The sequence below is a fragment of the Henckelia pumila genome, chromosome 3, assembly GCF_033568475.1.
Source record: "Henckelia pumila isolate YLH828 chromosome 3, ASM3356847v2, whole genome shotgun sequence".
NCBI lineage: Eukaryota > Viridiplantae > Streptophyta > Magnoliopsida > Lamiales > Gesneriaceae > Henckelia > Henckelia pumila.
The window spans coordinates 171,977,912-171,995,496 of NC_133122.1; the positions used below are offsets into that span (position 1 = coordinate 171,977,912).

A 17,585-nucleotide genomic window follows, 5' to 3' on the forward strand; every position below is an offset into this window, starting at 1 on the left:
ATAATATTTTTAAGGGCCAGATTTTCAAGTTCTCTTGATAAAATAACATATTCGTTCAAGCCTCCTGATTTCGGAAAAGATTTCATCTTACCTACAAACACTATCATCTTAATAGTGCATCTAATTATGAAAATTTATTAATATATATGAGGTCCACTGAAAAAATAATGAACCCTACATATAATGATAAATCTCCTGTACATCTAGGACCTCATTTACCCGACTTCGGATCCTTCCAGTCACTGTTTTCAGAACCGGACCGGACCGGCCGGTTTGACCGGGAACCGGTCGTCGGACCGGTCCGGAACTTCACCAAAAACCGAAAAACCGGTCCAACCGATCAAAACCAATCAAGAACCGGTTGGACCGGTCAATAACCGAAAAACTGGTTCAACCGATTTTTCGAATTTTTTTTTTAAATTTAAGTTTTTTTATTTTTAAAATTTTAAATTTTAAATTTTTTTATATATACATGAGTTTTTTGGAATTTGTACGTCATTTAAAAAATTATTTTAATAATTATTGATTTTTAAAAAATTAAAAAATTCTTTATTTAAATAATTTAGAACTATAATTTATATTTTCAATATATTCACATATTTATTTAGCTTTCAAACTATAACAAATATATTATTTTTGTCTAGTTAAATATAATTTTTATTTTTAAAATTCAAAATATATTATTTATTATATTATATTATATAAACGATTTTTCGGTTCGATCGTCCGATTAAAACGGTCCGATCGATTGGACCGTTTTTTAGGTAAATCAATTCGATCAACGATCCGATTATGAAAACACTGCTTCCAGTCCCACCAACAATACGCTCGCATTTGTGAATATAATTATTCCATTAAATCCAAGTTCTCTACATAATTCATATCAATTTGCTTTCACTTTTATAAGTTTTATGTTCTCACAATTTCTTTTTCGTCTTCTTCTTTACAAATACAAATACAAATACAAATACAAATACAAATAAATGTTATATAAGAAGATTGCAGATTTGCTTTCGTTTGTACAGAATCTCAGAAGCAAGCCACGTATCATACAAAACTCTTTATCCTAGAAGAAACCAAAATTTTTGGAGAAGTGAGTAACCTAACTTACCTTAGGGTCAAAGAATCCTACCCACACACGCACTGAATCTGTTGTATAAATACGGGTCACCAGAAAAGTTCAGCATGCTTAGATATCCAACCATTTCTTTCCTTTCAGCAGAAGAAAGCATAATACCCACCTGATGATATGATGCCTGTAATCTATCTTTCTGCCAGAAAACGTTCTACGCACAAGTAGAACCTCCAAATTGCTCCCATCACGGTTGTGTGGCCTCGGTTTTTTAATTGATTTCCAAATATTGTATGTTCAATAATAAACTCGAGAGTTCTACCCTTGCACCAAAGACATTACTGGGATTCCCTTGTTGGAGAAACTAGAGCACTTTACTCTTATTTCTTCACCAACCTCAAAGTCTTTCCTGAAACCACTCTGCAGTCCAGAAATGAATAGCAAAACAGTGTTCAGCTTATTAATGGAAGTTGCTCGGCTTATCTTGATTTCTGACTTATTTAGCCACGTATAGTTTGACAAGGATTTGAATAAATAACGTTCAGAATAAATATGGTTTTGACACTTGGATAAGTCACAGATTGGTAACATAGCATTATATACTGGGAAAATGAAGCGAAAGTACTTCAAGGTAGGTAAAGTCCGTAAACTAATAAAAGCATTGCATGTTTGCAGACATCTGCTACCAAAATTTTTGTATATAAGAATCTCATGACTAAAAGATCGATCAGGTTCAAAGTGAGAAGTCTTTGTTTACCTCAAACCTATACATGCCATGGACACCACCACCCAAGTCAAGTACAAGGCCATATGCTCGAATTTGATGAACCTTCGCTGTCACGTCCATGCCAAGCTTCAGTCTCTTCGCATTTATAGGAGCCTCAACTGTAGAGTACATTGGGTCAGAACACCCCAGTTATGTTTAACAGATGGACAAAACCATTATAAGGTAAGAACAATTGTAAATTGGAGACCATGGGTTAATTTTTTGGGGTGCTACGAAACCAGCTACCTTTGCTATTCTCTTTGAGAGCAGCAGAATTTTCCTGCTCACAATCAGCAACACTTCGAATCACAATTGCCGATAAGCCATTGCCATCTCTCGAAGGCCGATCATCTCGATTTGCTAACTCGTGCACATTGCTAACTTTCTCCCTGACTTCGGGTGTTTGTTGCACAGTCGCGATAGATACTCCGGCTGTATCATTTGTTTTTGATCCTGGTCTAGGTAAAGTGGCTTTGAGAGATAATTTGACATTACCACGTACATCCACACCAATGCACATCAAATTAAGTGTTTGACCGACTGATACTATATCAGAAACTTGGCACACCTGACATTAAATCAACATACTTTGCGATTACCATAAGAATGTAGAAGGCTACAAATAGAAAGCTCCAAACATAGCAAACATGCTCAGGAATATAGCAAAGAGAACTAACAGGTTCATGTGATAACTCAGAAATGTGTAGAAGGCCTTGTTGGCCTCCGTTGAACTCCACAAAGGCGCCATACTCTTTGATTGACGTTACAACACCTTTATACACTCCCCCCTTTTCAATCTCACAACCCACTATAAAATGGATCTGAAAACAAAAATATAAAAGATAAACTATTGCATGAGGTGTCTTTGAAGCAATGATCACTTACTGGTAATAGCCTGATCCAGAGCCTGAGGAAGCACAAATACTAAAATGATAGCTCATAGCTCAAATATGCATAAGGTATGGCCTACGATGGAGTTAAAAGTTTGACCATACATATGATATGATCCATTCTTTGTATAAAATATAATATAAAGCAAAAGGTTCACTTAATTGGTAGTCACCATTTCCATGGTCATATGCCAATTATTGTTGCCAATATATGGGTAAAATCATGGAGGTTCAAGGAACCAACTGTAACTTAACTACTTAACATTGATGATGATGCAATAGTTTCCTATTATAAAGAAAGTGAGGATTCTTCAAAACATATTGTACCTTGGATCGTTTCGTTCATTCAACCTCGTATTACTGATTTTTTTATTATATAATCAGAATTTTACATACAACCAGAATTGAGTAGAGGACATAATGAACCCAGCATGCAAAACAAGAACAGATTGTCGCATTATAACACCAGCCAAGAGAGAGCACGACATGCAAACCAAATACATCCAAAGAATGTATATATTACCTTTTCCATCAATTTATCCAATACTGACTGATTTTTAGCAACTATTGTAAGAAAACCGTTACTCACAGAAATCCTTCCACCTGTGGCATGGAAAGTAATTAGGAGCCACCAGAAGTTAAACAAACTCAAAATATACTTTCACCAGAGGGCAATTTCTATAAGCGTGGGTGACAAAATTGATAAGTGTGAGGATAAAAACTCAGAAAATACGAGAATCTTCAATGGGATACAAACAAAGACCATAAATCCTAAATCCTGACTATGTGTTTCCAGATAATGCGAAACACCTCACATGGTTAACTTAAAACTAGTAAGAATATCCTTGCGATGTGTGCATGTAAATTAAATTTTCATCTAAAATATATTTTCATATTTTTCCATAATAAATTTTTATATGAAATATAAAAAGATTAGAGTAATTTCTATTCAATATTATATCTTTCAAAAATAATAAGATGTGGTAAACAAATTGAAGACATAAAACCTTGCTAAGTATTATAGAAATTTCACTTTACAGTACATGCCACATACTTTGCCAAACCATATCAAAGAACAAGTGTCCATGTAAATTCAAGAAGTTGGTAACAAACTGCAAGATTCTCTACTGCATATCATTAGTCACATGCCTACATAGTTAAGCTAAGACCGTCACAAGGAGAACCATAATAAAATAAATCAAAACCACCTCAGACCATGTGATCTGATATACTTGTTCTAAGTAGTAGGAGATATTGGCACACAACAGAATTGCATAAACAAGCAGCATCAACAAATTCACAAGCTATTATTAACTAAATCATTGAAACTCCAGGCCAGTACCAAGAACAAAACAAAGCAAGCTTTATGACCCCCAAAAGAAAGAAGAAAAAGAACATGCCAAAGAATATGGAGAAAATAATCAAAACTAAGAAGATCTGAAGCACAGAATTCAGCACTTCTAAATCTTGTACCATAGAGCTACATCACTAAATCACACCTGTTTCTTCTTCAATTTTTCTCTTCAACGTGCCAAGAGGACCAATTAGGCGGCGAATCACATCATTGCTATACTTCAATGTCACTGCATCAACGTAAAACAAAAGAGACGTATAAATTACTAACACAAGACATAAAAATTTGACACATTATCATAGGAGACCACACGGTCTGTGTCAAAAACCCAGAAGAAAACCGAGGAAACTAAAGCTCCAATCAGACAGCTTACATATCTGCGGAGAGAATCTGCAATCCTGAGTACGTGGGACATTTATCTCTCCATCCATACGATCAAGGATTTGAAGCCGCCCTTTATATGCAGGTTCTAAACACTCGCATATTATGTCTAAAGGGATTCCAGCAGGCTTGATATCCAACTGAATCGCTGTAATTCCATTTCGGGTTCCAGCAATTTTGAAGTCCATGTCCCCAAGATGATCTTCCAAACCCTGGAAATAGTAAATGACAAAGAAGTGACACATATATGATCAAATAAATTAAAAACTAAGGAATGTAAAACATTACCCTGAATCTAGTAGAGAATCATAAAGAATCATGCTGACAGGCCAACAGCTAAAGGATGACACATGTGAGATGCAATACATGAACACCACAATTCTTTTTCATATTATAGACCCCAAAATATGCATAGATAAAGGGAAAGCATGGCAATTCACCCCCAAAAATAATAAAAATAAATGAATAGTAAATGATGACAGAAAGTCACAAGTCACAACCAAGAACACATAAGTGATGGGGTCGATCTTCACTTTCCATTGATGGCCAACTCAATTGGTAGGAAAGAAAAAATGTTTTAAAGCCATGATATGAATCTAAAAAACTATCAAAGATTCATATTGTTTCAAGATTTTTCTCATAATTTGCCATCGAGATTAGAAGGAATTGGGATCCATGACAATCAAGTTGGGGAGCAAGAGAGCCAAGTTGGAATGCATGGAGTTCGTGGTGGAGTACTGAAATTTTATGAAGCTTCTAGAGTGATCAAAATCCAATCTCCACCGTCCATAATGTATTTTAGGATGTTATGAAGCTACTGTTAAAATTTTGGCTCAATCCGACGGCTAGATTTTGAGATATGAATTTTTGAAAAATAATGCACAATTCGAACAGCTTCAGAGCCTAGGCTCCAGTTTGAAGCGCCTAGGCGCCAGTACGGGATTTACACACAGTACGGCGTGTACTGTGTGTTTTCAGGTTTCTGATTATTATTTTATTATTTTAAGTATTTTTTATTATTTTGAGTATTACAAGTCTACTAGGAAACTTTTAGATGATATCTTTTGATATCTTTAGTTTTATTTTGTTTTATCTTTTATTATTTTGTAGTTGTATTATAAATACAACATATACAATCATTATTAACAACAACAATGAGGATTATTGAATATTGATTTTATCAATTATAATTCTTTCTAGAATTATGACAAAGCTTTGCTTTGTGTATCCAAAAAATCAAACTTATCAAAGTTTCATAAACTTTGTGGCGTTTGTCAATTGATTATATTCGTGGATTGTCAGAGACAGGTTCCTCTAAAGGTTCCGTTGAGATCGATTGTTTATCTCGTGATTATCTGTTGCTGGTTTCAATGTAAATTAGAGGTGGATATCCAAAAAAACTGTGATTATCTGTTGCTAATTTCATTGTAAATTAGAGGTGGATTTTCCAAACTTACTTGTTTCAAAAGACCGGGACAACATTAATGAGTCCTTTTGTTATTGAACTGAGGGTGCGATTTTAATATAATCGTGTTTGCTTTTCATGACATCCAAGATTCTTATCAAGCCAAGGGACAGAAATAAAACAAATTAAATCTTACTTTGTTACGTTAAAATTTATTTGGGAAAAAAAAAACTCAAGCCAACTTTGTTAGGCTACTGATAAGATAATGGCCATCGATATGTAATAACACCAACAAAAGAATATTGAAATATGGAGTGATATAATTAGAAATCGATAATATTTTCCCAGAAATAAACCTCTGTACATAAACCCTAGCCAAGCTAGTATTTCCCTAGCCAAAATGCTAGTTACAACCTTCAAAGAAAACAACCGAATGATCCTCCTAAATCTAGCCAACTCCCTTCTTTATATCATTTTCCTTCCCCCTTCCTCAAGTCACTATTTCTAGAACCATCGATCCTCACTTGGGCCCAAATTATCTTATCTAGGCCCATTATGCTTGGGCTCCTAACAATATCACCTTCTCAAAACCAGCCTTGTCCTCAAGGCTGGAGTTGAAGCTAAGAAGTCGATTTGGCTTTAGGTTGAACATCCTTCTTGCCAAAAGTGAAAGGCTGTCATTCCTTCCACCCGACATCGAAGACAACTATCTCAAAACCAAGTTCAAAAAACTCATTACCAAAATAGAGGAAATAAAGAGGATACTCTTCCTCCCACTCTGTAGTTATCTCAGATTTGTCGACTTTTTTGTAAAATCCCTTCACTACAGTTACTTCCTGTGCCGTAACACCATAGTCTCGGCCCCAATAATCCATCGCAGTTCTTATACCAGCAACAAGATTTTCTCTTCCATCTTTAGCAACTCCCTTCTTTATATCATTTTCCTTCCCCCTTAGCTTCTTCTCTCCATTCTGCCAGGCAGCTAAATATTCACCAATTAGTATCTTGTTCTTTCTTTCCAATGATTGCAAAAGTAGCCCTTCATTTTTCTTGAGCATTCATCGAACAGCTTTTGCCTAGCATTCACTTGTTTCTTCTCCCCTCCAAGACTCATTTTCTGAACCTTAACAACTGCAACTGGAATCAGTCTATGGGTTCTCAGTCCAATCCAAATTCCATTCTCGAACTCGCTGAAACAACATAAATTCTACCTTTCCATACGATCTCTTACCTGAGTCAACACAATCGCACCGTATAGTACATTTACCCCATCCATTGTAAGCCCTGACATATGGGAATCACAGTCCCCAGTCCTTCTATCACCGACGTCTTCAACAACGGCCTCTATGCGCTGGTATTCGAGCAATACTTCACCATCTTCTTCGTCTACCACCACGTAGGGCTGACGCTCGGTAAAGCCATGTTCCACGCGGCGGGATAAAATACTAGTGCTAAGTAATTGGGCCCAAGTAATTGTGATTGGGCCATGGGTTAATTGGGCTTCCCAATTGTCCATGGGTCTATCAACCCAATAGCCCATGTATTCTAAGTCTACCAGAGCCCATTTCTGGGTAGTCCAAACTTTAGGTCTCACAATTTGCAAGCCCATGATCGACTCCCCTTTCTTCAACGTTACGAGAAATTTCCATGGCGGTTTTTCCTTTTCTGGATCTTTCTTTTTAATCCATGGGAATCCTTGGATCATCGGTCTGCCTTCCACTCTCGGATCGGTTTCCGAAGAAAGTTCCACTATGGTCTCTGAAGCCCAATTGTCGTGTAAACCAGTGACATGGTTGTAGAAGAGTTCTGGGCATCCACTCCGAGATCCAAACTCATCCTTGATGATCGCCGTGTAATCTACCTCTCCTTGTGAGACTTGTGGGCTCTCTTCCTTCACTATAACATGTATTCTAGATTTTATTATGATATGGCCAGTGAACCCCTCGTTCTCCATCTCTTTCTCGCTCGTAAATGCACCCAGACCCCATATTTTCAGAGACAGCTTTCGATGATTCACGTTGGGCAGAGGCTGCATGGTACTCATGAGAGCCAGGTTGGTGGCCGGAATCCTTGAATCTATCGGGCAGCAACTTCTCCACAAGAGAAGTTATGTAGTCTAGCTTTTTGTGGACGGAATCCATTTCCTCCTGAAGCACCGAGACTGAGTTTTCGAGAATCTCAATCCTTTCGTCCGAACGAGTGGTGGCCATGGCAGGTCGGACCAATTGTTAGGCTACTGGTTACTTGGCCACAAAAATTAGATCAAAACACCTAGAATTAATATTGGAAGAACAAACTTGAACAACCCAGAGATAAATCTCTGTACATAAACCCTAGCCAAACTGCTAGTTACGACCTTCAAAGAAAGCAACCGAATGATCCTCCTAAATCTAGCCAACTCCCTTCTTTATATCATTTTCCTTCCCCCTTCCTCAAGTCACTATTTCTAGAACCATCGATGCTCACTTGGGCCCAAATTATCTTATCTAGGCCCATTATGCTTGGGCTCCTAACAAACTTCTTCCCCACTTATCATTCTAAGCACAACTGCTGTACATTTTTTTTTTTTTCCACACTACCAACCATTCCAAATTTTAAAAGTTTTTACAATCAAAAGCAGAAACAACAAAGGCAATCTTCTATTGTTTTACAGAAGAAGATATGTTGATAAAGAACAAGTGTGTTCCTTACCAGGATATCAGTTAAAATTCTGTAATCAAAGATTGCACCAGTTGAGGGATCGATGTCACTGACAAGGCCTACAGACAAACCAGCTACATGTTCTTTCAATGGAATGCCAGCATCCATCAAAGCCATGCTACCTAAAATCATAGATGCGTGTCATATCCTGACAAATAAATCTTTCGAGAAAGTAAACACGCACTGGATTTAGATAGAGGATGTGATAAGCGAAGGTGTATCGCCACATAAATAGAGAGAAAATTAATCATTATGGAGCTAAAGTTCCTGATCAGTAAAAAGCATAAATAGAGGAGCTCCTACAGTAATAACCCAGCTGTGAGATTACTACCTGCACAAACAGAAGCCATTGATGTTGATCCATCAGATGCCATAACTTCAGCATTAATGCGAACTGTGTATGGACAATCATCTTCAGGAGGTAATACAGCAAGTAGGGCTTTTTCAGCAAGAGTACCTGCACCATGAAGATTCAGCATAAATAATCGTAAACGGTGTCCTGACCTGTATGTTAACATCATTGAAGACTAGCTTTAAGGAACAAAGGAAAGCTAGATGGCATACTGATATCATTCTAACACTAATTTAGAGAGAACTATCACGGTCAAACAAAATGAAGACTGAGGAGTGCATGGAACATGTAGCCGAGAAAACACCAGCAAAGTGCACATGAGGGATGCAACTTTTCTCATCACTTGCAGAGAGACAATGGTGGAGACAAATGGGGAAATTGTTTTGGTTTCGCTTCTGGCAATCAGACAAGTTAAAATAGTTCACATAAAGAAACATGAGCAAGTAGATGCCCAGAAACCATGAATTAAGACCAAATTATGTATACATTCCCTGTAGAACTAGAAACCTTGTTGCCAAAAGTGTTATCCATTACAAGAACAACAGAATGAGCGATAAACATCTAGATTATAAACTTCAGAGAATCAAAACAAGGATTACAGAAAGATCCAACCATCCGCCAAGATAGTAAAAAAAAATTGTTCAAACCTAAAGATTTAAATTCATCTCCTGCAATGTGCAACTGTAAATGCCAAGATATTTCGATATCAGAAAGCAAGTACTTCAACACACAATCATCTTTCACATGCAACTTTGCAGCATCTTCAACTTCTAGTGAAAATGGAGCATTGGGATCATCCCATGAAAAACTCAGTTTCACTATTCAGGGGCAATGTCACCAAATGCTGCTTCAAGTTAAAGTCATCCAAAAGCTGGGCCAAGTGTGGACTAAAATTGTGGCAATAATTACTCAGCTAATAAAAGACCATGCAGACCACATTCTACCATTATAACACTGCCAAAATCGGGAACATATATGAACAGAGGATATATTATTGAACAAGTTGCGTTTTTGCTTTCCACCATGAGTTTACAAGAGAATAACAAAGAAAAAACTTGAAATCACCAGTTAACCAAGATTAAAGAAATCACTTCATACCAATTAAGCTATATTGCATTGCAAACATGAATGTGTGCACTGTGCCCATTACTCTCAAGGGATTCAGGTGGCTTACCATGTCCAACTTCTCGTCTGTTCAGGCCAACCCGTTTACCCACCTCATTAATGCAGAATGGTGGAAAACTATAATGAAGCATGAATCGCTTGGATGCAGGACCAACTAAAGATTCTAGACGTTGGGCTTCTCCAGGTGCTCCAAGGGTCACAGTACAAAGTACCTGTATCCAACATATTAGATGCCCCAACAACCATACGCCTTTGTCATGCCCCTCTATCACGAGCAAACTCTTTGAGGAACACCAAGGACAGTGTAATTACTAACCTGAGTATCTCCACGAGAAAAGATTGCTGAGCCATGTAATACAGGTAAGTTACCAGCTTCGCAATATAGAGGCCTGACTTCATCTAGACATCTTCCATCAACTCTCAGACCTTCACTGATTATCCTTTTGCGAACAACCTGACATGATCAGAAGTTTAAGATACCTATACCTGAATAAGATGTCAAACCCATATAAGAGTGAATTTAGTGGAAAGGAAAAAGCACAGTTGAAACCCTAAATATTTTGACTGAAAACCAAAGTATTTAATATCTGTCCTCATGTAACCTCACCTGGAGCCGTTTTTCAACATGCTCTACAGTAATTGCTTCAGAATTCAATGAGAATTTGCATTATACCATTGAGCATCAATATATAAATATTTAACTAGAAGCGACTTAATATGTAAAAGTTAAATACAGAAAACATGTATTGATCGGTATTCTCAATATTCCTCCATCCCATCCTCACATATAAAGAAGGCGTGACAATTAGATACAAAAACAACATTGATTCATGAAGATATAAGCTACATTATTGGCCAAGATAATGATGAAAATACCTGTTTCCGAACAGTATCTACAGTTTTTGATAAAAATTTTAGACCTTCCTCATCGCATTCTTCCTCGAGTGTTTTTTTCACATCCTGCGTAATATTATCCAAGGCTTCTCCCCGTTCAAACTACACATGACACACAACAAATTAAGATAATAAGGCTCAAAAGAAAAGATAGCAAAATAGTAAATAGCAATGAGTATACAAAAGGATGCACCTTGCCATATGTAGGGTCTGTAAACACAGCTTCAATGGGAGCTTCAGCCAAACTCCTAATTTTCTCATAGGTTTCCTTGGACACTAATGACAACTTATATTCTCTTTTCTGTTTGCCAGCTTTGGCTGCCAGCCGTATCTGAGGGTCCAGATATTTACCTGCCTGAAAAATAAAAGATAAGCACCATAAAATACCAGTGTTCTAAAAATCAGCCTAGGCGGTACCTAGACGCCAGCTGACCGCACCGAAAAAGTGCTAGTCTAAGTCGGCCAGCCTAGGCGTCCTTAGGCAGCCCTAGGCGGAAAGGAAATTTTTTTTTTTTGGCTTTCAAACTATAAGCCCAATAAAAAAATTAACGAAAAATTTTATTCACCCTTCCACGAAAACTCTTTCAACACCGTTTCCAAAGAGAAGAAAGGAAAACTATGGAGAATAATGAGTAGAGAAAATTATGGAGAAGTAGAGTAAATTTTGTGTTATTTTATTAGTTATGTAATTTTGAACTCATTTAAATTTGATGTTATTGTGTTGAGCTATAATATGTGATTTATTATGTTATATCGTGGAATCTGCCTAGTGGTGCCTAGTCCTTGTCTAGGCGGTCTAGGCGCTAGTCTTGTACCCAACTAGCGCCTAGCGAATTTTAGAACTTCGTAAAATACCACTGTGTTGAACATGACAAGTAAAACCACTCACTTCAGGATGCGCCAGCCTTAGAGCTGATTTTAAGTCTTTTTCTGATATCTCGCGTGCTTGCACATCTATCATCAAAGTCTTGTCTTTTGTGCATGCATACACCAAGTTAAGATCACTCAAACGAAGCTGCAAAATATCCATGAGATATGGTGCTCAGATCAAAAGCACAGGATTTTTTCAAGGCAATATCTCATACAGCATAGACAAACCGCCAAACTAGCGTTCAACCTGCAAGGTTGAGATCATCTTGAACTGGAATTCATTGAGGTTAACATAAATGAGACAATTTCACCCATATCTAGTTAGTAAAAGGCACAACGCACGAACAATGGTGTTCTAAAGGGTTCAATCGATGCACTCAAATTCTTGTACTCCATGTGAAATTTTCTTCATGCATCTATATCTAACACACATTAGTGCACATTACTTTTGATAGGACTGCCAACTAGAGATGCCTCAGACATACGATGTAATGCAATCGCATACCTTAGTGCACTACCAATTAAACAACTTCTACAATCTACCCCACTTGTCGTCTTACGGTATCACATTACTTAATATAATGTAATAAAGTAACTATCACATCAATATTAATTGGAACATCAACTTATAGAATGAAGTCGTAGTACCACGAACTTTTCTTTTTTAAAAAAAAAATTTACAAACAGAAAACGCTAGAGCGCCTGATATTTTAATAAATGGAGTCTACAATAAGTAGTAACGGAAAAGGGCATCTCAAGATTAACCTAACTAATAATTATGTGAAGGGCATAAAGAAGTGCATCTAACAATGAAAAGAATTTAAAATACCTCATCCATGCTGGGATTAACAATGAATTGACCATCGATCCTCCCTATACGGATGACCCCGATGGGGCCACCCCATGGAATATCTGATAACATAAGTGCAGCAGATGTTGCATTTACTGCCATCACATCTGGATCTTGTCTTCCATCAGATGAAAGGACACTAGCCATGACCTAGCAAAGGAGGCCATTTTCGAGATTAATGGAAGAGCAGAATTGACAGGAAACTGTCTGTTAACATTTAAATGCAATATAGTACCTGAACCTCATGGTAAAATCCAGCAGGAAAAAGTGGTCTGATAGGTCTATCTATGATTCGACCACATAAAAGTTCTCGCTCTTTTGGAGCACCCTCCCTCCGCATAAATGTATTGGGAATCACACCCTGAGCAAATTGTTTCTCCTGATAGTCGACCTAGCCAATAAATAAACTTTCATCATAACATGCATCAATGATGCACCCACTTGCCACTGCCAGCAATTATACGCAGCATTAAGTGGCCTCACAATTATAATTTAAAACTACCACAATCAAAGAAGTGTATGATAGATTTATTCATCATAATTAAGAATGTAGAGTTTCTATGTTAAAGAAGAAATAATCAATTTCATAATTTTTGTAAAGATTGAGCTCCCAGAAGCTGATATAAATAGGGGCAGGTAGATTTCTAACTCTACTGTGTGTTTTTATATAGGAAACTAGACGTTCCCCACGTATTTCCCAGTTTTCAAAAAAAACACACAGACCGATATTAAAAAACCAAAAAACCGCGTGATAAAACCCAAAGAAAGTGATACTCTGAATCGTTTCCTACATAAATTTACTCAAAATTCAAGAGGCAGACGTTCAAATTCTGGCATACTGAACTTCAAAAGCCTTGATGGATAAAAGAAAGAAGCGGAAGTGATACCAGGTGAACAAATAAAGCCAGGAAAAAAAAAAAAAGGACAATAAAAGAAACCACGAGTGAACTTGACATAAAAGGACATAAAATCATACAGTGAGAGGTAGGAAATCGCGAGTGCCATCACACTTAGCTGAGGAAACTGTGGACAACACTTTCGTCTCTTCCATAGCCAAGATAACGGCGCCATTCGCAAAACGCGCTAACTTACCTGTTTCAAGCGTAATTGTTCGTGATCCAACATCAAACTCTTCGGTGTGTGTTTCAAGGATCTTCTTCCCTACCACTGAAGTTTCAGAATTGGCGATGGCTGACGTGGATGATGCGTAGGAACTACAACGGCCGCCGCAAATTGTCCGGAGTTTGATTCGCCGCCATGGTTTTGTTGAGAGTAGAGGATTGGCTTTGCTTGCCATTGAGAAGCGAGAAATGGAGACGTTGGGGTTTAGGGTTTAAAGAGCTTTGTGTTCACTGGAGGGTGTAGGCGAGTGGGCGGGACCAGGTGCATCGCTCTGGACACCAGCGTAAAAATATTGATTTTTAATCATTTTAAATTTAAATTAATTGTTTGAAAATTTTATCATAAGGAATATTTGTGTCATGGTGTATTCAATCTGGAGTTTAGATTACTTTTATTTATTTATTGTTACTGATTTTCTTTTACAATGACAGATTTTTTTGGATTTAATTTAATTTTTGAACTAACTGTAGCTTCAATAAATGTTATTTATACTAGTAATTGTGATCTAAAAAATAAAATTTTTGCATTGCCACCAGAGTTTCATGTGAGTGAAAAATGCACTGCGGTTAAAAGGGTGAGCGAAAAAATTGGATAGACTTTTATGACTATTTCTCCCTAAAATATGTGACTATTATGATGATAATTGAAATATTTATGTAAACCTCTCCTATCATATGTAGGGTTTCTCTCCTACCCGGTGTAGGTTTCTGTGAGACCTCGGTTCTAAACATCTAATATCGGATTAAAAAACAATAAATCATACAAGATCCAAGATTAAAAATCAATCAAATTTTTGTTTTTTTTAAATAGTGCCTCGCTCGATCGGTAGAATTCAACCGATCGAGCGAGCAAGGATAAGAAAACTTACTGCCCGAGGAATTCTAGCACCGCTCGATCGGTAATATCCAACCAATCGAGAGGGCACCCTTTTTCAAAAAAACAGAAGACAACCACAAAGTCCATCGCTCGATCGGTCAAATCTTACCGATCGAGCGATTACAGCACAGGGCTAAAAAAATACAGCAGAAATCATGTCAACGCTCAAGTCCAATACATTCAAACATAACAAGGTTCATAATACATGCAACGACAACATACAAACCTCAATACTCGCATAAACGATACAACAGATAACAAGAAGTTTGAATTCTAAACATGATCCAACATAAACTAGATTGACATGCTGATTCGATTTCTAAACCGAGTCCCACTTCTATCTCTCACTCTTGATGCTAACCAGGTCTTCGCTGATTCTATCCTGCCCCACCTGTTGCCAAGTACACATACAAAACAAAGCAACAGCCGGATAACTCCTGTGAGAATGATATTCCCAGTAAAAGCAACATAACATGCAATAACAAGTAAAATAACAGCAACATGCTTTCAAGACAACAACATATTCAATATCAATACGAATGAAATACATGTCTTTAAAATAGGGATATCAACTATGATACTCAAGGAATTGCTGCTCTGCTTTTGGGATCCCGAGGATGAGATCACGTAAACAACCCACCGACTCTCCCGATCGAGGTGGCGTCACGTATCTCCATCCTCTAGACTTTGGTGCGACTACAAAGAGTATGCTGATACTAGGTAAACCGCTACACCCAGGCCACTCGATTATAGCCCCCAAATTGTCTAACAAAAAGGCTGTTCTGTCCATTGAAATCAAAGATTTGGCTCAAGATGAATGCATAAGAAAAACATAAAGCATTAAGCCATAATAACAAAACTCAAACAACAAAATACAAGTCTCGCATTCTAGAATAAGTATTGATGCAAGTATGTGATTTTTTTAAGGAAAACTCAAGAACCAACTGTCATGAGTGTGCTATCATTCTTTATATTAATTAATTAAATAACAATTAACCATAAATCATTCATGATTTTCATCCAGCGCCACTCATTCCTAAATTTCCCAAATCCATCGCGCCCCTCAAATTTCTAAAATTTTGAATTCCCGCTCGCACCTCTCATTTCTACTTTCTCACATTTATAATTTTTGCGTTGATTTACATTCCATCCGTGCACTCGTTTCCTTCACTAGAAATTTATCATCCCCTCTCTAAAAAATTCAATATTATTCCTCCTCTTTTTGTGCCGCCGCATCCCAGCCCTTCTCTGTAGTATTCCAAATTCAGGAGGTAATGTTTTAGTCCAGTATTTTATTCAGTGCATATGATATTTAGAACTTTGTTGATTTAATTTCATTTATTGAATTTGGGAATCTTTTGATGGAAGTGATGGTTGGGATGTCTTGATTATCTTGTTTTGCTAGAGTTGTTAATGTTTATCTTATTGCTGATTTTTTTTTTTTTATGTTACAGGCACTGAGTTTATGTTGGAATTTTTTGAAGATGTTGCTAGCTGATGATAATCTACCACTGTTTAAAAACATAATCGCATCTAAAAGGTACAAATTTTCGAAGAAATATGATTTTAATGTCAATATCTTATTTCAAAACACATCAATATTTTACGTTTCTTAATGTGATTGTGCAAGGTTTCCTTCCAGATATGCATACGGGAACACATACAAAAAAGGTATTCGATTATATATTATCTACATTTTAAAAAAAATTACTAAACATTGTACAATATTAATTTATTTTTATTTTTATGATTTTTTTTTCATGTAGATGTTTGAACCTGAACATTCGTCAAATTCGATGTCTGAGACGATATGTACTCCACCAAATACACAGAACAATAGCAGATATCTTCCATCCGTGGAACCAGATCCTAATTCTATAGAGTTTTAAATTGAAGTTTCATTTAACTTATTTTCGTAGTTGTGATAGTATTTGTTTTATCTACAAAATTTGTTTGCTAATGTTACATTTCTTTTTTATTGATATTTTAAATGTACAAAGATTTTTGTTGTTTAATAAATGAGTATTTATTTATTTTTTTTGTCATTGAACGATGAATTGTATTGTGATTTATACTATATTAATTTATGGAAATAATTAATATAAAGTCAAATTAAAATGAATGCAAATTTGTTTAATAAAATTTGTTCCATGGAGTTTTGAAAATCGATTCTATAATATGCGTTTTTTAGGAGCATATTTTGGCCCAAATCCATGGGTCCAAGAACGCTTATAAATTGTTACATGAACGGTTTGAAATTGTTCTTAATGCACATTTGAAGAACAATTTTAAACCGCTCCAATCCTAAATCTTCAAGAGTGGTTTCAGACTAAATCTAAAAGTGTATCTTTAGAGCCGGTTAGTGTCGCTTATATATCCCACAATATCAAGAGCATTTTAAAAGCATTCATGCATGCTATAGCTTTAAGATCACCTATAAACCATTTTTAAATTCTTAACTTTAGAAATTGGTTTGAAATTGACCCTATATTCACGATGTATAGATGCGGTTTCCCCCGTTCCTATAGTGCACAATAGGGGCGGTTTTCCAACTTTTACCAGCGGTGAGGAAAACCGTTTCTATAAGCTATAGGGACGCCAATAGGAGGAACGATTTTGTAACCGATGGTAAAAGCTTGAGAATGGTTGAAAACCGTTCTTAAAAGTAAAAATAACTGTTTCTATACGGCTACTTTTTTGTAGTGAAAATATGTGTGGAAATATGTCAAGCTGCAGATTTAAAACACTGAGTGAAGATTAGTTTAGAGTGTGTGGTAATGGTGAGTAAACTGAAATGACACAAGTAATTGTTTATGGATGTTCGGAGATTTCAAACACTTCTACGTCACCCATTCTTTCACCTCGGAAGGATATCACTAGAAGACTTTGATTTATACAAAGTAATTTGCACAAACCCAATCCAGTTTA

At 36.5% G+C, this 17,585-nt stretch overlaps 1 protein-coding gene and 1 long non-coding RNA gene across 2 annotated transcripts; one reads left to right on the forward strand and one right to left on the reverse strand.

The window, feature by feature from the left end:
- Window positions 1-968: 968 nt before the first annotated feature.
- Window positions 969-14,041, reverse strand: LOC140887460 (polyribonucleotide nucleotidyltransferase 2, mitochondrial). The gene is made up of 17 exons (XM_073294711.1): window positions 13,636-14,041; window positions 12,895-13,050; window positions 12,639-12,809; window positions 11,829-11,954; window positions 11,133-11,294; window positions 10,922-11,041; window positions 10,362-10,499; window positions 10,095-10,257; window positions 8,900-9,025; window positions 8,560-8,690; window positions 4,456-4,675; window positions 4,228-4,311; window positions 3,252-3,331; window positions 2,516-2,659; window positions 2,085-2,406; window positions 1,830-1,957; window positions 969-1,492 (listed from the first exon to the last, which is right to left on the reverse strand). The coding sequence occupies exons 1-17, from the start codon at window positions 13,954-13,956 to the stop codon at window positions 1,391-1,393; spliced, it is 2,694 nt and encodes an 897-aa protein (XP_073150812.1). The 5' UTR covers window positions 13,957-14,041; the 3' UTR covers window positions 969-1,390.
- Window positions 14,042-15,833: 1,792 nt separating this feature from the next.
- Window positions 15,834-16,529, forward strand: LOC140886566 (uncharacterized). Its single transcript, XR_012151611.1, has 4 exons — window positions 15,834-15,928; window positions 16,112-16,197; window positions 16,288-16,328; window positions 16,424-16,529. It is a non-coding gene; the product is annotated as an uncharacterized lncRNA (long non-coding RNA).
- The last annotated feature ends 1,056 nt before the right edge of the window (window positions 16,530-17,585 follow it).